The 24,337-nt window shown below is 42.6% G+C and overlaps 1 protein-coding gene across 2 annotated transcripts; it reads left to right on the forward strand.

Moving 5' to 3' along the window:
- Positions 1 to 1,166: 1,166 nt before the first annotated feature.
- On the forward strand, positions 1,167 to 24,001 carry ZNF449 (zinc finger protein 449). 2 transcript variants are annotated; one of them, XM_027054739.2, is made up of 5 exons: positions 1,167 to 1,318; positions 3,437 to 3,885; positions 5,470 to 5,674; positions 20,767 to 20,880; positions 21,072 to 24,001. In XM_027054739.2, the coding sequence occupies exons 2-5, from the start codon at positions 3,532 to 3,534 to the stop codon at positions 21,953 to 21,955; spliced, it is 1,557 nt and encodes a 518-aa protein (XP_026910540.1). In that variant the 5' UTR covers positions 1,167 to 1,318; positions 3,437 to 3,531; the 3' UTR covers positions 21,956 to 24,001. The 2 variants fall into 2 exon arrangements, with proteins under 2 accessions (XP_026910540.1, XP_026910539.1); XM_027054738.2 differs by lacking the exon at positions 1,167 to 1,318 and adding an exon at positions 1,328 to 1,742.
- The last annotated feature ends 336 nt before the right edge of the window (positions 24,002 to 24,337 follow it).

The following is a 24,337-nucleotide window of genomic DNA, read 5'->3' on the forward strand; positions in this document are numbered from 1 at the left end:
CCAAAGCCACCCACGAGTGACACAGCTCCAGGAGCCACCTGACGGTTTCCAGGGACCTAGCGCCAGGAGCCACAGACGCGCAAGTGGGAGGCCACCAGTCTGGGCCATCAGGTGCGGGGGGCAAGGGGGTGGGGGGGCAGGGCAGGTCCTCACTGTAGGCACAGTAACTCCTGGGGTGTCACAACAGGGGCCCTTTTTGCTCCTGGGAGCCTGGGCCAGATGCCATGGTCAGGTTCCTAGACATCCTGACCCCGAAACCAGCCGCGACCCCGGCAAAGGTGTCCGGAGCCCCGTGCGACAATAAACAGCATGTGCAGGATCCGCATGCCCCTGGCCCCCAGTCCCAGCCCACCAGCCCGACTCCGACCCGGGGGGAGCTGTCTCCAGTGCCCGGGCCTCTGCGTGTTCGGGGCGGTGGGACGCCTGGTCCCTCATCTCACTTCCGCCCAGGTCTGGGAGGCACAATCACAGGTGGCTGTCCGTCCTGGTCCCACGAGGGAAGTACCAGCTCTAAAGTCTGGCGTCTGAACACCATCAGCACTAGCTGGGGACCAATGTGAGGACTAGGTCTCCCAGAAACAGCATCGCCTCTGGCCTTGCGCCAACTCACCCAGGAGGGGAAATGTGAGCTAAGCGCGGGGCTCGGGAGGCACGAATCAGAAGACAAGAGGCAGGGCCACTGCGCGAACCCAAAGTCCCAGAAGCTCGCGGGTGGCGGCGGTAGGCAGAGAGGAGCACACAGGGTAGCGAGGTTGAAGCTCGGGTCTTCAAGAGAAGAAACTAGAAAGGTAGCCCAAGGCCACTGTCACCCGGGAGACCAAGACCAGAGTCATAAGCCCAGGAAAGGTTGCTAAAATGCGAATTCTCGAGCTCATGCAAGCTGCGGTGCTTCAGGGTGTTGGGAAGGGGCCCAGAAATCTGAAGTTTTCCCAGGCTCTCCCAAGAAATTCTTCCTGCACAGAGAGGTTTGGGAATCAGTGACCCAGTCCTAACAGAGTTAACGGAGGTCCCCACTGCTCTGATTTCTGTAGGGTTACCGGGAGAGAAGCCCTCCCTAGAATAGGAACCGGGAACGTCCCACCCAAGCCCCTGGGCTCCAGAGGCACTTAAGACCGGAAACGGGAAGGCTTCCATAGCGGCTGGAGGCCCAGGGGAGGCCAAGGAAGTGGCGACCCCTCCCACGTCAGCTTGCTAAGGGGCCCAGACGGCTGGCGGGTGTTTCGGGGCCTGCCGGGAAATGTAGTCCAAAAGGCGGGCGCGCGCCTGCGCCCTGCGCAGCTGCTCCGGGGAGCCTGGGAGAGCCGTGGGCGCCGAGGCGGTGAGTCCCCGAGCGGCCAGAGGGCGTGGCCGTCCCTGGGGCGCGGGCGCGGGCGGAGGTGCTGCGGTGCTGCTGGGGCTACGGCAACCGTCCATCGCCAGCTCTGACCCCGCGGCGTGTGCAGGGGCGAGCGACGGGCGGCGGGCCGCTGTCCGGCCGGGACCCTACCACCGCTCCCTGCGACCGGGCCGGGCCTTCCCGAGGTTGTCCGAGACCGGGATCGCCCCTCGAGGCGGCGGGACATCGTGGGCGGGAGCGCGCTGGGGCCATGCTCGCGCCCCAGGCAGCCGATTTGTGACTGGCTTTTAGACGTTCCCACGACGTGTCCCCCCTCGCCTTTCTCCGAGTGCCCGCTCTGCAAACACCTCTCTATCCGTGGGCCGGGCGAGAGCAGGCTCGCTCTGGCGGCTTTTGGGGAGAAGCCGTGAGTCCCGGGGTGCAGTGACGTTTCTTTGCGGAAGGGCGGATGGGGGGACAGCGGGACGGTCAGGGCCCTGGTGGACGTGGTGGAGGGTTCGGCGCGTCTGGGGAGGGCTGCGGGCTGCGAGGCTGAGCACGGTAAGGGCGGGTCTACAGCCCCAGCCGGCCGAGTTCCTGGATGCCCTCCAGCGACGGTTAGGTGCCTAGGCGGGAGATGGGGAAGCTTTCTAGGAATCAGTGCTCGGGACAATAACCTTTCCGGAGTGCTTCCTCTGTGCCCCGCATGCTGTCGTTCGCTTCCGTGCAGTTGCATCCGACACAGGAAATTTTGTGAAATCGATGCTATCATCATTTTCATGTTACAGAAGCGCTGGGTGTCAGGCTCACAAAGCCAGCAGGTTATCCCGCCTGGATGGTCTGCCGCTGAAGTCCAGGTTACCATCGAGATAAGGGGTGATAGGATCACAGTGTACATTTGGAATGACTAGGTAGGAAGATCATGAGTATTTTTTTCTTTGTCCCACTCCAGGGAAGAGGACAGGTACCTGAGGCGTCTTGGCTAATGCAGAGAGAGAGAGAGGACCCATAGCTTAGGGTGGGTGCTGGTATTGAGACACGTCTGTGACCTCAGGCATTGCCCTAAGAACATTTGGATGTTTTTAGACATGAGCGTTGCAGGAATCTGTTCATTCTAACCTTGTCACCATTTCTGTCTGGCATTTACTGGGTGACATGGGACAAGTTATTCAGTCCTCCTGAGCCTCAACTTTCAGTTCCCTCATCTGAATTCATGGCATAATACTAGTCCCCACCTCCTCTCTTTGGGTGAGGGCTACCTGACCTAATAAATGCAGGAAGCCGAGAACAGCACTTGGACTTAGCAACATGAATGCCATCAGTGGCCTTCGGAATTAATGCAGCCCAGATGGCTGATGGCCTGCCCTGATGTAGTGTATTTTTCTCATGAGAAAGCCAGCAGGCATGCCATAGCAGGATGAGGGTCACGCTGATGTGGGCTGAAGTACACATGCCTTGAGTGGAGAAGAATGAAAGGTTGCGGATTTGGAGCCTTTGGAGGTGTGGTTCTCCTAAGATGCCTGTTATTTAAGGCAACCGAGGGTTCCTCAATAGCACAGGGACTTTCAGGGTGGTTCACCACTGCTCCCCTATTTCTTTTGTGGCCTGTATATATTCAGAGACACAAAATAGCTTGTATTAGCTTGGGAGTATAGTCACAGGGCAGCACATCTAGGGTGGTTCATTTAAGGGAAGAGGTTCTTAGCCTTGGGTCAGTGGAATTCTAGAGTCACACTATCGAGTAGAACTTTCTACAGCGATGTCTGTGGAGCACTTGAAATGTGACTAGTATGAATGAGAGACTGCATTTTTAATTTCAATGACTTTGAACTGAATCTACCACATGGGACTTGTGACTACCATATTGGGCAGCTCCGTTCTAGAGGGTCCGTGTAGGGCGTAGAACATTTTGTAAATGTTTGGAAAATGGATGCAGCATTAGATGTGTATGTGTATTTTTCTAGGAAGTGATTCCCTGGCCTTCCTTAGATTCTCAGAATCACCAGAAAAGATTAAGGTCTGCTGCTTTAGGGCTTTGGCGGAATGTAAACAAGTTAAGGGAAGTAAGTATGGCTTCTGGTAATCACTGCTGTTTCTCCTTTCCTTTTGTCCTGTCCTCAGCTGTGGGTGGCTCCCCCTTGACACACGTACACAAAGAAATACTGGAATCTGAGACTTCAGGCCCCAGAGAAATTGCACACGGCCAGAAGGGGGCGATGGCTGTGGCCCTGGGTTGTGCAATCCAGGCTTCCTTGAATCAGGGCTCTGTGTTTCAAGACTATGACGCGGACTGTGAAGTCTTCCGCCAGCGCTTCAGGCAGTTCCAGTACAAAGAAGCAGCCGGGCCTCATGAAGCCTTCAACAAACTCTGGGAGCTCTGCTGTCAATGGCTCAAGCCAAAGATGCGCTCTAAGGAACAAATCCTGGAGCTGTTGGTGTTGGAGCAGTTCCTAACCATCCTGCCCACAGAGATAGAGACCTGGGTGAGGGAACATTGCCCAGAGAATAGAGAAAGAGTTGTGTCGCTGATAGAAGACTTACAGAGAGAGCTTGAGATTCCAGATCAGCAGGTGAGAAGAGTTTGGGATCTTGGTAATTAGACAGAAGTAGCAGAGACGTCTGATACTAGATCAGACATTTCAATTCCAACCCCGCGCTTTCCCTGAAATGATTTTCATTTTTTCCTTCTGCTGGAATTGGCATATGGTTCCGTGATTCTCAACTATTAAACCCAGCTTCTATTCTGTAACAAATACTTAGTAATGTCTCTTCTCCTGTCCTGAAATGAAATTTACATATAATGTAACCTTACATACACACAAAATCAAAAACAATACTACAATAAGTGGTCTGTGGGCCAAATGCAGCGCCAGGCCTGTTTTTATGCAGGCCATGAGCTAATAATGGTTATTACCTTTTTAAAAGGTTGTTAAATACAAGAAGTGTAGGTGATAGACCAACATGACCCATAAAGTGTAAATTATTTAATATATGACTATAAGAAAATGTTGCCAGCCCGGGTCAGGTGGAGTCTAGAAAGGACATCAAGGAAAGGGGACATAGTTTGCCAAAACCGAATCAGCATTTGAACACACTCCCTTTTCGGGCTTGACTGCACAGAAGACTTGAAGTTGTCAGATGCCCGCATCTGTGCATAAAGTCACCGGGAAGGCGACAGCCACCAGTTCAGACTGGGACAGCTCAAACACTGGGTGGCACCGCTGGTCGGGTGATTTTCCACAGTGGCAACGAGTGTTAGTCAATCTGAACAGCAAGGAATACAGTGGTTGTCTGATTTCCCAGGTAGGGCTTTCCTAGAAAATTCAGGTCACGCTACCATATGCAAAACTATTTGGTGTGTATATGAGCCACAGTGTGAAGTCCTTGACAGGTTCTTTTTACCTGGATGGAAGTTTGAGGGGGAACTACAGAGTTGGCGGGGACCCGGAGCAGTGCCGCACCGTGAACGGTATATACTCCCGTCTCTGCCCACCGAATGCCGCCGGCCACCTGCCTTCATGCCACGTCACCCTGTGGTGGTGGCGCTGCTGTCCCCTGCTCAGGAGGGCACAGGGCAGAACCTGTGGCAGGAGGGAGAAAGGGCTTCGAGTTGGGCCTGAGGTGCCCGGTGTTGTGTGTTGACGGGGCTGTGCCGTGAGCCTCACTGAACCGGAGCCTTGCAAAATTTCCTGCGCCCGCCCCAGGGCGTAAGGACTTTATGGTTTCCCTTCCTCTCTCTGTCCTCTGGGTTTGGCTTACGATAGCAGATTTTACGTGCCTGTGGCCTAATCGTGCACTGCCCAGTACGGCCGCCACCAGCCAAGTGTGGGTGGCCCTTGAGCGCTAGCGATGTGACCGGTGCAAACTGAGATGCGCGCTAAGTGGAAAATGCTGGCCGCATTCAGAAGACTGAGCATGAGAAATAAAGTAGGTGAGATATCTCCCTAGTAACGGTTGGCGTTGATTACATTCTGAACTTAGGGTATTTTAGCGGTACTGGGTTAACCGAGGCATGTTATTAAGATTGACTTCATCGCTTTCTTCTTTGTTTATGCGGGTACTGCAAAAGCAAAATGACGTACACGGGTCACACTGTCGCTACCGGGCATTGCTGGTCTAGACTTTAGAGTGATGGGTTCTGCCATTTGCCCCAGATCGATAGGCAGGAAATGCTCTTGGAAGAACTGGCACCGGTGGGAACGGCACACGTACCACCAAACATCCACCTGGAGTCACCCCCACTCCAAGTAATGGGACCTGCCCCGGAGGGCCCAGTGGCAGAGCCTTGGATCCCACAGGCAGGGCTGCAGGAGCTGAGCTATGGTGCCGCTGAGGAGTGCCAGCCCTTCCTGGACCCCGGTAAGGCAGGGGTTTTATTTCCTTTCTGAGGTTTGTACTTTGAGGGCTGAAGCGCTCTCCAGGTCTGGGGGTGGGTCAGAAACACCCACTGCTGGATGGAAGGGGACCACTGTGATGAAGCGTGGGAGGAGGGACGCCTCTCTGGGAGGAGCCGAGAACAAGGCACGGTACATCAGATGGGATTAAAAACCCTGTAAGCTAATGACCCTGCTCAAGAAGCCTGTTTTCCCCTTTTCAGTTGTTTTTATTGTTACAAAATGCACATAACATAAAATTTACCCTCTTAATCATTGTGACGTGTATAGTCCAGTGGTATTGAGTGCATTATTAATGTCAAACCACTACTAACATCCGTTTCTATAACTGTTTTCACCTGGTAAAACTGAAACCCCATACTCATTTAAACAAATAATTGCCCATGTCTCTAGCCCTGGAAACCACCAGTCAGCTTTCTGTCTCTATGAATTTGACTACTCTGCATGCCTCATCTACATGGAATCATACAGTATTTGTCTTTTTGTGACTGGCTTATTTCACTTAACACATGTTCTGAAGGTTCATCCATTTTGTAGCATATGGCAGTATTTCCGTCCAAGTAAAGGCTAAATAATATGCCATTGTACGTACCTACTGCATTTTCTCTATTTTCCATAAATGTATGCTTAGTTTTCTTCCATGTTTTAGCTAGTGTGCAAATATCTCTTTGAGACCCTGCTTTTACTTCTTTTGGGTATACAACTGAGGTGGAAATGCTGAATCAAACGGCAATTCTGTTTTTAATTTTTTGAGGAACAGCCACACTGGTTTCCACAGTAGTTGTACCATTTTACATTCCTGTCAATAGTGCGTAACTTTTCTAATTTGTCCACATCCTCATCAACACTTGTTATTTTCTGTTTTGTGATAGTAGCATTCTTAATGGATGTGAGGTGGTATCTCACTGTAATTTGGAATTGTGTTTCCCAAATGTTAGTGACATGGAACATCTTTTCAAGTGCTTATTGGCCATTTGTATATCTTCTTTGGAGAATGTGTATCCAAATCCTTGAACATTTCTTTTTCTTTAAGGTTTATTTGTTTATTTTGAGAGAGGGAGCGTGAGCCTGAGCATGAGTGGGGGAGGGGCAGAGAGAGGGAGAGACAGAGAATCCCAAGCAGGCTTCATGCTGTCAGCATAGAGCCTGCCACTGGGCTCGAACTCACAAACCACGGGATCATGACCTGAGCCCAAACCAAGAGTTGGATACTTAACCGACTGAGCCACCCGGGTGCCCCATTTTTTTTTAAAGTTTATTTCCCTTTGTACATTTCAAAAACGGAATGTGCTTTGTTGTTGAATTTTAGAATTCTCTATATATTCTAGATATTAATCCCTTATCAGATATGATTTGCAAATATTCTTCCCATTTGTGGGTTGCCTTTTTACTCTGTTGAAACTGTCTTTTGATGGATAAATTTTTAAATTTTTCATGAGCTACTCTGTGTCTACCTTTTCTTTTGTTGCCTATACTTTAGGTGTCATATCCAAGAAATAATTGTCAAATCCAGTGTCATGAAGCTTTCCCCTATGTTTTCTTCTAAGTGTTTCATAATTTTAGGTCCTGACTTTAGGTTTTTGATCTGTTTTGTGTTAATTTTTGCACGTGCTGTTATGTAAGGTTCTAACTTCATTCATTTGCACACACATATCCAGTTTTTCCAGCACCATTTGTTGAAAAAAGTATTGTTTCTCCATTGAATAATCCTGGTATCATTGTTAAAAATCATTTCACCATATATATTAAGGTTTATGTATGGGCTGTCTGTTCTATTCCATTAGTCTATATGCTAGTAAGTTTTGAAATCAGGAAGTGTGAGTCCTGTAGCTTTGTTCTTCCTTTCCACGAATTTTTGTCTGTTTGGGCATCCCTGTAAAGTCCATATCATTTTAGGTATGGGTTTTGCTATTAATGCAAACAAAGTACCATTGGGATTTTCATAGAGATTGTATTGAATCTGTAGATCACTTTTGGTAGTATTGACATCTTAATAGTATCAAGTCTTCCAATCCATGAACATGGGATGTGATCTTCTTTCTTTATTTTTTTTTGTTTTAAAAAATATTTATTTATTTTTGAGAGAGAGAGACACACACAGAGTGCGAGCAGGGGAGGGGCAGAGAGAGAGGGAGACACAGAATCAAAGCAGGCTCCAGGCTCTGAGCTGTCAGCACAGAGCCCGATGTGGGGCTCAAACTCACAGACCACGAGATCATGACCTGAACCAAAGTCAGATGCTCAACCAACTGAGCCACCCAGGCGCTCCTATTTATATCTTCTTTAATTTATTCTACCAATGCTTTGTCATTTTTGTGGTACAAGTCTTTGATGCACTTAATTCCTAAGTATTTTATTCTTTCCGATGCTATTGTAAATGGAACTGTTTTCATAATTTCTGGAATTGTTCATTGTTCATCGTTAGTATATAGAAATGGAACTGATGTTTGCAGGTTCATTTTGTATCCTGGTACTTTGATGAATTCATTTATTTATGTTAACAGTTTTTTAATGGAATCTTCAAGGTTTCTACATACTAGATCATATAATCTGCCAATAGAGATCATTTTACTTTTTCCTTTTCAATTTCAATTCCTTTTACTTCTTTTTCTTGCCTAATTTCTCTGGCTAGAACTTTCAGTACTGTGTTGAACAGAGTGGCCAAAGCAGACATCCTCGCCTTCTACCTCAACTTAGAGGGAAAGTTTTCGGCCTTTTACCACTGAGTGTGATGTTCCCTGTGGGTTTTTCATATATGGCTTTTATTTGTGTGGAGGTAATTTCCTTCTGTTCCTATTGTGTTGAGTGTTTTTTGTTTTTTTTATCATGAAAGGATGTTGAATTTTGTCAAAATGCTTTTTCCACATCATTTGAAATGGTGTGTTTTTTTCCCTTCATTCTGTTAAGGTGGTATATTACATTGACCGATTTACATATGTTGAAGCAGCCTTGCATTCTAGAAGCAAATATCACTTGGTCATGTTATATAATCCTTTTAATATGTTGCTGAATTCAGTTTGCTAATATTTTGTTCAGGGTTTTTTGTATCAATGTTCATAAGGGATATTGTTGTGTCATTTTCTTACAGTGTCTTTTCTGGCTTTGGTATCAGGGCAATGTTAGTCTCAGAGGATGAGGAAAGTGCTTCCCCCCCTTCATTTTTTTTTGGAAAAGTTTGAGAAAGATTTGTATTAGTTCTTCCCTAAATGTTTGGTAGAATCCACCAGTGAAGCCATCAGGTCTAGGGCTTTTCTTTGTCAGGAGATTTTTGATTACTGCTTCACTCTCTTTACTAGTTTACTGAATAGGTCTATTCAGATCTTTCTGTTTCTTTGTTATGTAGTCTTGGTAGGTTTTGTGGTTCTGGTAATTTATCCATTTCATCTAGGTTATCCAATTGGTTTGTGTACGGTTGTTCATAGTGCTGTCTTGTAATTGTTTTTATTTCTGTAGAATGATTGGAAATATCCCGACTTTAATTTTAACAATTTTTGCCTTCTTTCTCTTTGTCTCTTTGTCTTAGTTCATCTGGCTAAAGGTTTGTCAAGTTCATTCATCTTTTCAAAAAGCCAATGTTTGGTTTCATTGATTTTCTCTATTGTCTTTCTAGTCTTTATTTTGTTTATCTCTGACTGATCTTTATTGTTTCCTTCCTTCTGCTTTGGGCTTAGTGTTTTTCTTTTCTTATTAGTTCCTTAAGTTGTAAAGTTATGTTACTGTTTTGGGCTTTTTTTGTTTACTAATGTAAGTATTTATAGCTATAAATTCCCTACTTAGCCCTGCATTCATTATGTCTCAAAAGTTTTGGTACTTTGCATTTTCATTTTCATTGATCTCTAAGTATTTTCTAATTTTCTTTGTGACTTCTTCTTGCATCCATTGGTTATTTAACAGGGTGTTATTTAATTTTCACAAATTTGTCAATTTTCCAGTTTTCCTTCTGTTCTGATTTCTAACTTCATTCCATTGTGGTCAGAGTAAGTACTTTGAATGAGATCTGTGTTTTTAAATATATAGAAATGAATTTGTGGCCTAACATACCATCTGCATCCCAGAAACTGTCTCATATGCACTTGAGAAGAATCTGAGATTTTTATTCTGGCCATCTTAGTGGGTGTGAAGTGTTTCTTCAAAGACTATAATGGTGTTGAGCATCGTTTCATGGGCTTATTGGGCGTTTGTGTATCTTCACTGGAGAAATGCCTATTTCGATTTTTTGCCTATTTTTGTTTTTTATTTATTTATTTTTTTTTAAGTAGGCTTCACACTCAATGTGGGCCTTGAACTCCGGTCCCTGAGATCAAGAGTTGGATGCTCTAACAACTGAGCCAGCTGGGCACCCCTGCCTATTTTTAAGTAGGATTATATGTGTTTTTATTATTGAGTTGTGTATGATCTTTTTATATTCTAGATAAAAGTCTATTATTAGATGTATGACTTATAAGTAGTCTTTCATGTTTTGTGACTGTCTTTTAACTTTCTTAATAGTGTCCTTTGTAGCACAAAAGTTCTTTTTTTTTTTAAATTTTGATGCGGTCCAGTTTAACTATTTTTTGTTTTGTTGCTTGTGCTTTTTATGTCATACCTAAGAAACCACTGCCTGATACAAGGTCATGAAAATTTACCCCTAAATTTTCTCCTAAGAGTTTTATAGTTTCAGCTTGCATTTAATGCTTTGATTCATTTTCAATTAATTTTTGTATAAGTTGCACAGTAGCGGCCCAAATAATATGTATATTTACATATATTCTCGCATATTCAGTTGTTTCAGCATGGTTTGCTAAAAGGCTCATTCTTTTCACATTGAATGGACTTGAAACTCTTGTCCAAAATCAGTTGACTACAGGTATATGGGTTTACTGCTGGACGGTCAGCTCTAGTCTAGTGATCTCTATGTCTATTCTTATGGAAATACCACGCTGTCTTTATTATTGCTTTCCAGTAAGTTTGGAAATATGAGAGTGTGAGGGCTCCAACTTTGCTTTTGTTTTTCAAGATTGTCTTGGCTGTTCTGAGTTTGATACAATTCCATGTGATATTTAGCATCAGCTTATCAGTTTCTACAAAGAAGTCAGTTGGGATTCTCATAGGGGTTGTGTTGAATCTGTAGATAAGTTTGGGGAGTATTGCCATGTTAACAGTGTTAAATTTGTGATGCATACACATGTGGTGCTTTTCCATTTATTTAGATTTTCTTTCATTTTTTTTTTTTTTACATTTTTTATAGTTGCCCAAGTATAAGTTTTTACGCTGCTGTTATGAAATTTGTTCCCAAGTATTCTTTTTAATAGTTCTTCCAGAGGAACTGTTTTCTTAATTTCATTTTTGGGTTGTTCATTAAAAATATATAGGATTACAGGGTGCCTGGGTGGCTCAGTCGGTTAAGCATCTGACTCTTGGTTTCAGCTCAGGTCATGATCTCACGGTTTGTGAATTCTAGCCCCGCATTGGGCTATGCACTGAGCATGGAGCCTGCTTGGGATTCTCTCTCTCCCTTTCTCTCTCTGCCCTTCCCGTGCATGTGCTCTCTTTCTCTCAAAATAAATAAACTTAATATCTCTCTATATAGGATTATAATTAATTTTTGCATATTGATCTTGAGTCCTGTAATCCTACTTGTTTAATAGTTCAAATTATTTTTTAGTGGGTTCCTTAGGATTTTCTATATCAAAGATTATGTCATCTGAAAAAAGAGATAGCTTTACTTATCTTGTTCTAATCTAGATACCTTTTCTTCCTTTTCCTTGCCAAATTACCCTGGCTAGAACCTCCAGTACAATATTCAATGTAAGTGGTGAGACCGGACATCCTTGTCTTGTTTCTGATCTCAGGGGAAATGTATTTAGTCTTTTACTGTTATTTATGATGTTAGCTGTGGGCCTTTCCTCGATTCCTTTTATTAGGGTGAGGAAGTTCCCTTCTATTCATGGATTATTGAGTGTTTTTATCAAAAAAACTCTTGAATTTTGTCACATGCTTTTTGTGCGTCTATTGAGATGATCATGGTTTTACTTTTTATTCTCTTGTAATGGTGTATTTCCTTAACTTTTGAATGTTAAACCAACATTGCATTCCTGATGCAAATATTACTTGATCCTGGTGTATAATTCATATTATATGTTGCTGGATTTGGTTTGCTAGTATTTTGTTGAAGATTTTTATATCTATTTTCATCGGAGATACTGTCTGTAGGTGTTTTTTTTTTTTTTTTGGTCCTGTCTTTATCTGGTTTTGTTATCAGGGTACTATTGGCCTCATAGACTGAGTGGGAAACCCTTTGTTCCTTTTCTGTTTTTTGGATGTGTTTGTGAAGAATTGCTGTTTTTTTTTCTTTTGTTGTTTATACCTTGGATGTCACATTTAAGAAACTGTTGCCTAATTCAAGGTCATGAAGATTTATAGCCATGTTTCCTTCTTTTTTTAAATATATTTTTTAAGTTTATTTCTTTTGAGAGAGAGAGAAAGCACGAACAGGGGAGGGGCAGAGAGAGGGGAGATAGTGAGAATCCCAAGCAGGCTCCACCCTGACAGCGTGGAGCTGGACATGGGGCTTGAGCCCACGAACTGTGAGATCATGACCGGAGCCAAAGTCAGATGCTTAACTAACTGAGCCACCCAGGTGCCCCTCTTTTTTTTTTTTTTTTTTTTTTAAGAGAGAGAGAAAGCGTGAGTCAGGGGAGGGTCAGAGGGAGGGGGAGAGAGAGAGAGAGAGGGAGAATCTTAATCAGACTCCAGGCTCAATGCAGAGTCCAGCAGAGGGCTCAATCCCATGACCCTGGGATCATGACCTGAGCCAAAATCAAAAGTTGGATGCTCAACCAATTGAGCCACCAGGTGCCTCTGTACCTATGTTTCCTTCTAAGAGTCTTGTGGATTTAGCTCTTAAATTTAGATCATTGATCCATTATGAATTAACTTTTGTATATGGTGTGAGAAATGGGACTAGCATCATTCTTTTACATGTGCATATCTAGTTGGCCCAGCACCATTTGTTGAGGAAACTATTCTTTCCCCATTGAATTGTCATGGTACCTTTCTCAGAAATGGATTGACAATAAATGACAAGGCTATTTCTGGCTTATCAATTCTATTCCACTGATACATTTTTCTTTCCTTATGCCAGTACAGTGAGTTGGAAAGTGTTCCATTCTCTTCTGTTTTCAGTGAGAGATTATGTAGAATCGGTGTTAATTCTTTAAATGTTTGGTAGAATTCACCACTGAATCATCCAGACCTGGGCTTTTCTTTGTGAGAAGTGTCTTGATTACTAATTCAGTACCTTTACTTGTTATAGGTCTATTCTGATTTTATATTTCTTCTTGAATCAGTTTTGGGTAGTTTTTGTGTTTCCAGGAATTTGTGCATTTCATTTATCTAATTTGTTTCTGGGCAGTTGTTCATACTATTCCTTTATAATCCTTCTTATTTCTGTAAGGTTAGTAGTAATAGTTCCCCTTTCATTTATGATCATAGTAATTTGAGTTTTCTTTCTTCTCTTCTTGGTCAATTTAGCTGAAGATTTGTCAATTTTGTTAATTTTTTTCAAAGAACCAACCTTGGTTTTATTGATTTTCTCTATTGTTTTACCGTTCTCTGTTTCATTAAATCCTGCTCTAATCTTTATTATTTTCTTCTGGTTGTTTTAGGTTTTGTTTGCTCTTATTTTTCTAATATTTTAAGGTGCAAAGTTAGGTTATTAATTTCAGATTTTTCTTTCTTTTCAATATAGGCATTCATAGCTATAAATTTCTCTTTAAGCAGTGGTTTAGGTACATTCCTAAGTTTTGGTATATTGTGTGTTCATTTTCATTTATCTCAAAGTATTTCTAATTTCTCTTTTGATTTTTTTATGATTGATTATTTATTTAAGAGTGTGTTGTTTAATGACCTTGTATTTATGAAGTCCTCAAGTTTCTTTCTGTTATTTCTTTTTTAAGTAGGCTCCATACCCAGCGTGAAGCCCCATGCAGGGCTTGAACTCAGAACCCTGAAATCAAGACCTAAGCTGAAATCAAGAGTCGGACACTTAACCAACCTAGCCACCCGGGCACCCTTCTGTTATTTTTTTCTAACTTCATTCCATTTTGGTGGGAGAATATACTTTGTAATTGTGATCCTTTCACATTTTTGAACATTTGTTTTATGGTATAGCATCTTGACTGCCCTGGAGAATTTTCCATGTGCACTTGAGAAGAACACATATTCTATACTTCTTGGGTGGAATGTTCTATAAATGTCTGTGACATTTAGTAGGATTATAATTTTTTGTCTTCTATTGTTGATCTTCTGCCTAGATATTCTATCCAGTAGTGCAAAGAGGTATTTAAGTCTCTGCTACTGCTCAATTGTCTATTTCTTTTACTCTTTCTGTCAGTTTTTGCAGTCATGTATTTGGTACTCTGTTTTTAAGTGCATGTATGGTTAGAATTGTTGTATCTTCCTGATTGGTCATTTTACCATTATAAACTGATCCTCTTTATCTCTAGAAACTTTTTTGTTTTGATGTCCATTTTGTATGATATTAGTGTAATCAGTCTGGCTGTCTTGTGGTTGTTATTTGCATGATATATCTTTTTCCATCCCTTTCAGTTAGTTTCTTTGAATCTAAAGTGTGTCTCCTGTAGACAGCATGTAGATGGATTTTTAAAACCTAGTATGATGATCTCTGCCTTTTGAATGAGTTGTTTAATGCATCTATGTTTAACCTGATTTTTGATATGGTGTAATTTACATCTGCGATTTTACTTTTTGTTTTCTATATTTCTCATATCTTTTTTGTTTCTCTGTCCTTCGTTTGCTGCTTTCTTTTGCACTGAGTAAATGTTTTGAATGTAGCACTTTACTTAAATCAATTTTCACTATTTTTTAAACATTATTTCCTTAGTGGTTACTCTAGAGATTAGCATGTACATCTTAACGTAATCAGATTTAGATTTATACTAATTTCATGCTAGTAAAATATAGAAATATTTCTTATATATACCTCTATTTTCTTCCTTTTTTGTGGTGTTACTATCATACATATTGCATTAAAAATGTTAAAACCTCAAAAAATGTTAGAAACCCAAAAATACATTGTTAAAGATATTACTTTATATAATTTTAAGCCTTCTAAAAGAGCTAGAGAAGAAAGAAATACAAGTAGATATTATGACTTTTGTTGTATTAACATTATGTATATTTCCGGTTTTCTTCATCTTCCCTGTGGATTTTAGTTATTAATTAGAGTCATTTTTTTACCCCCATACAGTTTTGCGCTCATCCACCTCATTTGTGCTGTTATTGGCAAATATATTACATTTCTACAGATTATTTGCCCAACAGTGCACTACATATATATTGTTCTATACACTGCTTTTAAAATCTTTTAAGAGAAGAGGGGCACTTAAGTGGCTCAGTCAGTTAAGCAACTGACTTCGGCTCAGGTCATGATCTCAGGGTTCATGAGTTGGAGCCCCGCGTCGGGCTCTGTGCTGACAGCTCAGAGCCTGGAGCCTGCTTCAGATGCTGTGTCTCCCTCTCTCTCTGCCCCTCCCCTGCTTGTTTGTTCGTTCTCTCTCTCTATCTCTCTCTCTCTCAATCTTTTAAGAGAAGAAAGGAGCAGAAATTAGTATTTATACCGTCTTTTATAATTACCCTCCCTTGTTGTGCCCTTTGTTTTTTCGTGTGGATTTGAATTCCCATTTGGAATCAGTAGCTTTCAGACTGAGGAACTGCCTTTAGTATTTCTTGTTAGGCAAGACTGCTGCCTATGAATTCTCTCAGTTTTTGTTTATTAGAAATATTGTTATTCCAGATTGATTTTTATTTTTTTAAAAAAAAATTTTTTTTCAACGTTTATTTATTTTGGGGACAGAGAGAGACAGAGCATGTACGGGGGAGGGGCAGAGAGAGAGGGAGACACAGAATCGGAAACAGGCTCCAGGCTCTGAGCCATCAGCCCAGAGCCCGACGCGGGGCTCGAACTCCCGGACCGCGAGATCGTGACCTGGCTGAAGTCGGACGCTTAACCGACTGCGCCACCCAGGCGCCCCCAAATTAATTTTTAAATTTTTTTAAATGTTTATTTATTTTGGAGACAGAGACAGAGCGTGAGAGGGGGAGGGGCAGAGAGAGAGGGAGACACAGAATCCAAAGCAGGCTCCAGGCTCTGAGCTGTCAGCACAGAGCCCGACGTGGGGCTCGAACTCATGAATGGGGAGATCATGACTTGAGCTGAAGTTGGACACTTAACCGACTGAGCCACCCAGGCGCCCCTCACAATTCATTTTTTATAGATAGCTCTTCTGGATATAATTTCTCATTTTTCTTTGAGCACTTTGAATATGTTGTCCCGCTGTCTTCTGGCCTCCAGTGTTGCTAGTGAGAACTCGGCCTTTAATTTTATTGGAGTTCCCTTGTAAGTGACAAGTCATTTTCCTCTTGCTGTCTTTCAAGGTTTTCTTCTTTTTATGTGACCTTTAGGATTTCTACTATGATATGTCTGGTTTTTTAAAATGTTTATTTTTGAGAGAGAGCAGGAGAGGGGCAGAGAGAGAGAGAGAGGGAGACAGATTATCCCAAGCAGGCTCCTCCGTGCTGACAGCAGAGAGCCCTGATGTGGAGCTCATACTCACAAACCCGGAGATCATGACCTGAGCCGAATTTGATGCTTAACTGACTGAGCCACCCAGGTTCTCTGATATGTGTGTTTGAAGATCTCTTTGTGTTTGTCCTGCTTGGAATTCATCTAGCTTCCGAGATGTGTAGATGAATGTGTTTTCAACACATTTGGGCAGTTTGGCACCACTGTTTCTTCAAGTTGGTTTTTTTTTTTTTCTGCTCCTTTCTCTCACCCTCTCCTGGTTCTCTCATTATACATCTATTATAATGGCACCTAGTGGTACCCGACTTTTCTCTGAGGCTCTATTCACTTCCCTTCATTCTTTTTTTCTCTCTGTTCTTCTGATAGTATAATCTCTACTGATCTGTCTTCAAGTTCAGAGATTGTTCTGATAGTTCACATCCATTCTTGAGCCATTCTAGGGAATTTTTCATTTCAGTTATGGTACTTTTCAGCTCCAGAATTTCCACTGGATTCTTATTATACGTTCTATTTATTGATATTGTCTATTTGATGTGATGTGATGTAATGCTGTTTGTCATCATAATTTACTTCCTTAATCATGGATTGGTTTCGTTCTTGGATACTCATAATGGCTACTTTGAAGTCTTTGCTAAATTCACTATCTAGTCACTCACATAGGCAGAGTCCGGTCCCCACTCTTTTTTTTCTTCTAGTGTATGAGTCATACTTTCCTGTCCACATGCATGGCTCATCATGTTTTGTTGGAAACTGGACATTTTAGATAAAACATTGTAGCAACTCCGGAGTCCTTCTTTCCCCTCCCTAGGGCTTGTTATTGTTATTTGTTTGCTTATTTGTTTGGTAATGGCTGCGTTCCTTCAGTCAACTCTAGTCCACTGTGAAATGTTAACCTTTTGATGTTGCCCCTCAGGGAGCACAGTCTCGGATGTGCACACAGTCACCCTGGAAAGGCAGCACTTTTACAGGGCTTTCTTTGGCTGCCTCTTTCCCTGACCTGACCCTGCCATTAATTTCCAGCTAATTGCTCTATTGTTTTCAGCAATGCCCTGGAGCATAATTTCTCCCTGGACCAATCTAGTCAATTTCAGATACCTTTGTTGGGCTAGCTCCTGAGATCAGGTTTTGAGATTTGTTGTGATCCCAGGAGGGCTCCTCCCAGCTTGTCTTTTTCCCCCCACTTTTCTTCAGCAAGCTAGTCAGCCTGGGGTTTAGGGTGTATAGTCCGTAAATCTATCAAACTCTTTCCTGTTGCCTTTCATTATCATCTGTGCTCTTTTTTAGAATATCCTTAGGCTTAAATGTTCATCCTCTGTTGCAAATGAATCAGGTGTTTGTTTGTTTTTTTTGAGAATATATTAGGAGCTACCTGTTTTAAGGCCTGCTTCTCCGAGGCCAAATCTCTGATACATTGCTCTGGAGGTGGGGGAAATGGTGTGCTTATCTCTAAGTGAAACTGCCACTTTCCAGCTGAGCACTAGGTCCGGCCCTCAGGTCTTCTTGGGTTGCCTCTCCAGGCTTAGAACCACTGTCTTATAATCACAACTGCCTTACAAGGACAAACAGGGAGTACTCTAGTGTTGTCACCAATAGGACACCCAGGGTAGCTCCTCCATGCCACCAGTAGAGACTGGGCAGATAAAAGCTGTCCCCACCTTGCAGCCACGATTGTTTGGACCTTAGAATCAACAATGGGTAGCTGGGGTAGGATGAGAAATGCTGAGGTCCTGCCCCTTCCAAGAAGATAGCCCTCGGAAGGGTCTGGGGGAGAGGCTGCCTCGGTCCCTGTGCCAGTGTAGAGTGGAGCGGGGAGCGGCACCAAAGAGAACTGTTGTGGTTTAAATCCTCAAGAATCTCCCTATTACCGGGGCGCCTGGGTGGCTCAGTCAGTTAAAGGTCTGACTTCGGCTCAAGTCATGATCTCACGGTCTGTGAGTTCGAGCCCCGCGTCGGGCTCTGTGCTGACAGCTCGGAGCCTGGAGCCTGCTTCAGATTCTGTGTCTCCCTCTCTCTCTGCCCCTCCCCCACTCGTGCTCTGGCTCTCTCTCAAAAATAAATAAACTTTAAAAAAAAAAGAATCTCCCTATTACCTGTGAATTTTAGCAGATTAAAAAAAAAATAGATGTTTCCTAGTTTGCTGTAGGCCCTTAGGACCCATGTTTGTTTTATTTTTTAAAATTTTTTAAAAAGTTTGTTTATTTATTGAGAGACAGAACACGAGCAGGAGAGGGGCAGCTGGAGGGAGAAAATCCCAAGCAGGCTCCTAGCTGTCAGCATGGAGCCCATTGCGGGGCTCGATCCCATGAACTGTGAGATCGTGACCTGAGCCCAAATAACGCTTAACTGACTGAGCCACCCAGGTGCCCCTGTTTTTTTTTATTTATTAAAAAAATTTTTTTTAACGTTTATTTATTTTTGAGACAGAGAGAGACAGAGCATGAACGGGGGAGGGTCAGAGAGAGAGGGAGACACAGAATCCGAAACAGGCTCCAGGCTCTGAGCTGCCAGCATAGAGCCCGACGCGGGGCTCGAACTCACAAACCGCGAGATCATGACCTGAGTCAAAGTCGGACACTTAACCGACTGAGCCACCCAGGCGCCCCATCCTGGTTTTTTATTTTTAATAATTGTCACTAGTTTCATTGGGAAGTAGGTCTGCAGAGCTCCTCGTGATACGTTGGAAATCCACCTCCCCGACTACATTTCGGTTATAAATCCACATTTTACACCGAGGCCTTTGCTAGTCTGCCTCTTTCAAGTTTCACTTTTCCCTCATGGCAGCTTTCCTTTGATCTGGAACCCCCAGTTTTGTTTGACCTGTGCCATGTTACCCTTTGATCCCACTCTTCGCTTTGCAATCTAAACAAAAACAATGCAGTGAATTTATTTTTCATTTTTTGTAAGCTTATGTATTTTGAGAGAAGGAGAGAGCACATGGGGGGAGAGGCAGAGAGAGAGGCCCCAGCGATCTGGGGCTCACACTCACTGACAGCAACACCCTGACTCGAGATGAAATCAAGAGCCAGACACTTCACAGACTGAGCCACCCTGGGCACCTCAACAATATAGTGAACTTAAACAAAATTGTATTTGAAATGCATTTTTGTTTGTCATTCTTAATTGCAAAAGGTCTTTTTTCCATGAAAATATAAAATAAGGTATTTTAGTCCCCTTCCTATGTTTTGACATAATGTTTTGAAACGTAAATTTTCATTCCTTTGCTAATGTATTTTATTTTATTATTATTATTTTTTTAATTTTTTTTTTCAACGTTTTTATTTATTTTGGGGACAGAGAGAGACAGAGCATGAACGGGGGAGGGGCAGAGAGAGAGGGAGACACAGAATCGGAAACAGGCTCCAGGCTCCGAGCCATCAGCCCAGAGCCCGACGCGGGGCTCGAACTCCCGGACCGCGAGATCGTGACCTGGCTGAAGTCGGACGCTTAACCGACTTGCGCCACCCAGGCGCCCCGATCCTTTCCTAATGTATTTTAATAATGCTACTATTTAAAAAAATATTGCTGATGTTTAAACAGCATCCTGCAGTTAGATTTCAAGGCAACAGGAAAGGTCGTGGAAAGAGAATGTGAGCCACAGCAGCTGTCAGTGGGGAGAGAGGTGGTAGGACATGCGGACAGTGAGTGTAGGAACTTGTTCTAGTTGTTCTTAGACTGATAGAAATACCGTTGGATGGTGTTTGGGGTTAATTTCAAGGGAGTGCACTTCTAGACTTCCCCTGAAATAAACATAAACCCTGCTTTTGCTTGTTGGCAACCTAGTCATTTTCCATTTTATTTGAAAATCTCAATAGAAAAGATTCTAGTAAATAGTTTCGTAACCCATACATTTATTTATTAATTTTTTCAGCGTATTTATTTTTGAGAGAGGGCGTGCATATGTGCAGGAGCGGGGGAGGGGCAGAGAGGGAGGGAGAGAGAGTATCCCACGCAGGCTCTGAGCTCTCAGCACAGAACCCGACTTGGGGCTCAAACTCACGAACCAAGAGTTCATGACCTGAGCAGAAATCAAGGGCCACGTACTTAACTGACTGAGCCATCCAGGTGCCCCTCCTAACCCCAACTTTTAGCTTTCTCTTCACTCGGTATCAATAGCAGCATTTCTCAGTTTTATGCCAAAACTCTATGAAGATTTACTGCCTATTTTGGTTCTAACCTGAATAAATTGAATATCATACTAGATATAGAAGTCATGTAGTGTGTTGATTTCAACACAGAAATGGTTTACTCTCCTCCCATAGAGGAGAATGGCCTTGAATTGAGCACGAAAGGATGTTCTCTCATCACATGTTTTGTTTTTATCTTTAAAAAAGAGAGTCTCTTGTGAGAGATCTTGGGTGGAGTCATAGTCATTGGGGAGAAAGTAGACCTTAAGCGGCCACATGTCCCAGATGTCGTCAGAGAAAACCCCTGATGACATAAACTATTCTGCTTCTCATCTTTCTTATGGCCAGGGTATCCACTACCAAAGCTGGACGTGAACTTTTCATTGGAGCCTCGAGAAGAGGCATGGGTGAAGGAACTACAAGATTCCAAAGAAATGAAACAGTTACTTGACTCCAAGATAGGTAAGTCATGGTTCATTGACGTCATGGAATAAAGAAAAGAAAAATTCGGCCTTCATCAGGGTAAAGAGTTTGGGATTCTACCAAGGAGTTTCTGTATTCCTGCTGGTGGTTTAATACAATCCTTCCTTTTCCCTCGTGTGTTCCTCTCTGTGGGACGCAGTGACATCTTCAGTTTCTGTTTCTTCTCTCAGGTTTTGAGATGGGGATAGAAAATGAAGAAGATCCTTCAAAACAGAAAAAACTGGAGAATATGTATCCATTTATTGTTACTTTAGAGGGGAATGCTCTCCATGGGCCCATTTTGCAAAAAGACTATGTACAGTTGGAAAATCAGTGGGAAAGTCCCCCGGAGGATCTGCAGACAGATTTAACAAAACTGATAGATCATCCGAACCCCTCTGCAGGAGAGAAACCTGAGAATTCCAACTTAGAAGAGCCTCTCGACCCCAGACCCCAGAAGAAAAAGAGTCCAGGGGACAAACCTCACCGATGCCCTCAGTGTGGAAAATGCTTTGCGCGGAAGTCGCAGCTTACAGGGCACCAGAGAATTCACTCTGGAGAGGAACCGCATAAATGCCCTGAGTGTGGAAAAAGATTCCTTCGTAGTTCAGACCTTTATAGACACCAACGGCTTCATACCGGGGAGAGGCCCTACGAATGCACTGTGTGTAAAAAGCGATTCACTCGACGGTCGCACCTTATAGGGCACCAGAGAACGCATTCTGAAGAGGAAACCTACAAATGTCTTGAGTGTGGGAAAAGCTTTTGTCATGGATCGAGTCTCAAAAGACATCTGAAAACTCATTCGGGTGAAAAACCTCACAGATGTCACAGTTGTGGGAAAAGTTTCAGTAGACTGACAGCTCTTACTTTGCATCAGAGAACTCACACCGAAGAGAGACCTTTTAAATGTAATTACTGTGGGAAAAGCTTTAGACAGAGACCGAGCCTTGTTATTCATTTAAGAATTCACACAGGGGAGAAGCCATACAAGTGTAGTCACTGTTCTAAAAGCTTCAGGCAGAGGGCAGGCCTTATTATGCACCAGGTCACTCACTTTAGAGGACTTCTTTAAGAATCTTGAAGAGAACAGGTTCCCACAGAGATTGACACTAACTAAAAAAAAAAAAAAAAGTTAACCAACAGCAGCCTGTTTGCCTTGGAAGAATCTTTTTGTTTGAGCTTATGAGAACAGGTTTTAAAAACTATTTAAAAAGCCCTTCTTCCAAAGTATATGAATTCTAGACTATCTGTCTACTCTTGCAACATTCCCAGATTTGATTTATGCTGTCTCTCTTCCTTTTTTTTTTTTTTTTTACAATGAAATGTTTTGTGTCCTAAGCCAACTATGTCATAGATATAAGCATAAAGCATAGAATTGATGACAATCCTTTTCAGAGTAGGGTCAGTATGATGGATGATCATGTCTATCAACATAACTACTAAAGCAGCACCATAATTATTCTGCTGTCATTACAAAAGGGGATGATGTTCGTGCAAAGCTTTATATGTGTCCTCTAAGTAGTAAGCAAGGAGACAGTGTGTTTTGTCAAATAATAAAAATGTGTCGAGAACACATTTGCCTGGTAAGAACTGGGTTATTGCCATTGAGATTGTTTATGTCGAAGGAAATTAAGATTTTAACCTTTACTTATGAATTTTTGCAAAGTTTGCTAGTCTGTTTAGTTGGCGGTCTGGGGTGATGCTGCTTAGAGCTGAGTATCAACTTGATGATTTATTTTGTTCACAGAATAACTAAGCTCTTTGTGGAAGAATCCCTTGGACAATTGATGTCATACAAGTAGAATCTAACTTAATTTAGATTGCGAAACCAGTGTCTGTGGCTTTTTACTGTCCTTTGGTATTCACCGATGTGTCTCTCCGTGCTTTTAAGATTTTGCCCATTCTTTAATTCAGTGTCCCCCTAACCGTGTGTCATAGAGCACTTAGTTCTACAAGATATTTTACAAATAAGTTCGGGAATCCCTGCTGTCTCCACTTTTCTAGATACACAATGCACATCAGCATACAAGGATCTCTGAGAGGTCCTCCGGTAAAGGCAGAAAAAGCACCTCTTTTGGCTGAGTGTTTTCTAAACTTATTTGACGCCCAGAACCCTTTTTCATGTATACCCGGTAATAACCCACAGAACTAGTATTCTGCAAACATTGCTTGGAACACACTGCCTTTAACCATTTCTATAGCTATCAGTATAGTTTTGTTGCTCCCAAGCCTAGTTATCTTCAGTTGTTTCAAGGGTGTTATGAAAAATTCTTTACGTATATACATTTTTTTTTTATATAACACACACATCATTTTAAGGAGGTGAGGGTCACCAATCGAGATAATTTATCAGTCGTTCAGTGATTCTCAACCTCTTTGAATTTTACTTATAATCACACACGCATATTGCTACTTATATAAACGTTGTATAATCGTGGTAAGGACTCAAATTCCTGTAGCAAGGGAGGCACTCTCTTTGTCAGTTATAGCTGTTAATACATGAAAATATTCATTCAGCCTAGTTCCTTGTTATAAAATACAAGAAGTAGGACATTCAAGTATTTTCCCTTTATGAAGACACCAGTCATTCTTTCCCTAAACTAGGAGTAGGGAAAGTGTATTTTGTTCTATTCCACTGAAGTTCTCGGAAGTGATGTTGAAAATAAGTATTTCGGGGGCAAGTACTCTGTGCCTAATTGGTCCTGTTCTAGGCTTAATGGAAACTAGTAAAGACATGAATCCGTGAGTCCGGTTCATAAGGAGTTTATAGTATCGTTAGTTAAACAAGAGTTGGGAAATAAATGGAGAACAATGCAAGAGAGTTTGTAATTAAGTGCCAAAGCGTATCACGTGCTACAGCCAGGACGTATCTTTAATTCCTGTCATCCAGGTCCCTGTATGATGCTGCTATAAGTGTGGAGTTAAAATTGACATCCCAGTAGCAATAAACATGTAACACAGGAGGAGTCTGAATGTAGAGATGAAAAATACGGAATGTAATGGCTTCTCTTTTCTCTCTTGTGGACTTGCATTCAAACCAGAACAGTGCCTTAGAATGGATGTGCCCAACTGCTCTGTATCTATGCAATATTTTAATAAAGTGGAAATGTGTATGCTCTTCCTGCTTCAATCACATTAACTGATGGTTTGAACAACTCAGAAGCACTTCCGACAGCTATGGCAGCAAGTGCCACAGTTGGCTGCTGCTCCCACCCAAAGGTGGGATCACTTTACTCCCTGCGGCCGTGGTGCCGGCTTCATGCCTCATTCTGAGCATTTCCTACAGGCAAGTTTAGCTAGTAGGCTTAGTTGTGATCATAGTGTGAGCCACATCCTCCCCCTCATCTGTAGCATACACACATAGCCGGGTTTTGCAGGGTAGAGAACATCCGTTACCTGTTGCCTTGTGATACTGTCCCATATGTAACACACACCAATAAGTACTTGTGACATC

Source organism: Acinonyx jubatus, chromosome X (assembly GCF_027475565.1).
Source record: "Acinonyx jubatus isolate Ajub_Pintada_27869175 chromosome X, VMU_Ajub_asm_v1.0, whole genome shotgun sequence".
Lineage (NCBI taxonomy): Eukaryota > Metazoa > Chordata > Mammalia > Carnivora > Felidae > Acinonyx > Acinonyx jubatus.

Bases quoted from the DNA above. Each gene is read 5' to 3' on its own strand.
- ZNF449 (XM_027054739.2), top strand. From the start codon at position 3,532: ATGGCTGTGGCCCTGGGTTGTGCAATCCAGGCTTCCTTGAATCAGGGC. The intron at 3,886-5,469 runs GTGAGAAGAGTT...CATTTGCCCCAG, and splicing joins TTGAGATTCCAGATCAGCAG to ATCGATAGGCAGGAAATGCT. The intron at 20,881-21,071 runs GTAAGTCATGGT...TTCTTCTCTCAG, and splicing joins GTTACTTGACTCCAAGATAG to GTTTTGAGATGGGGATAGAA.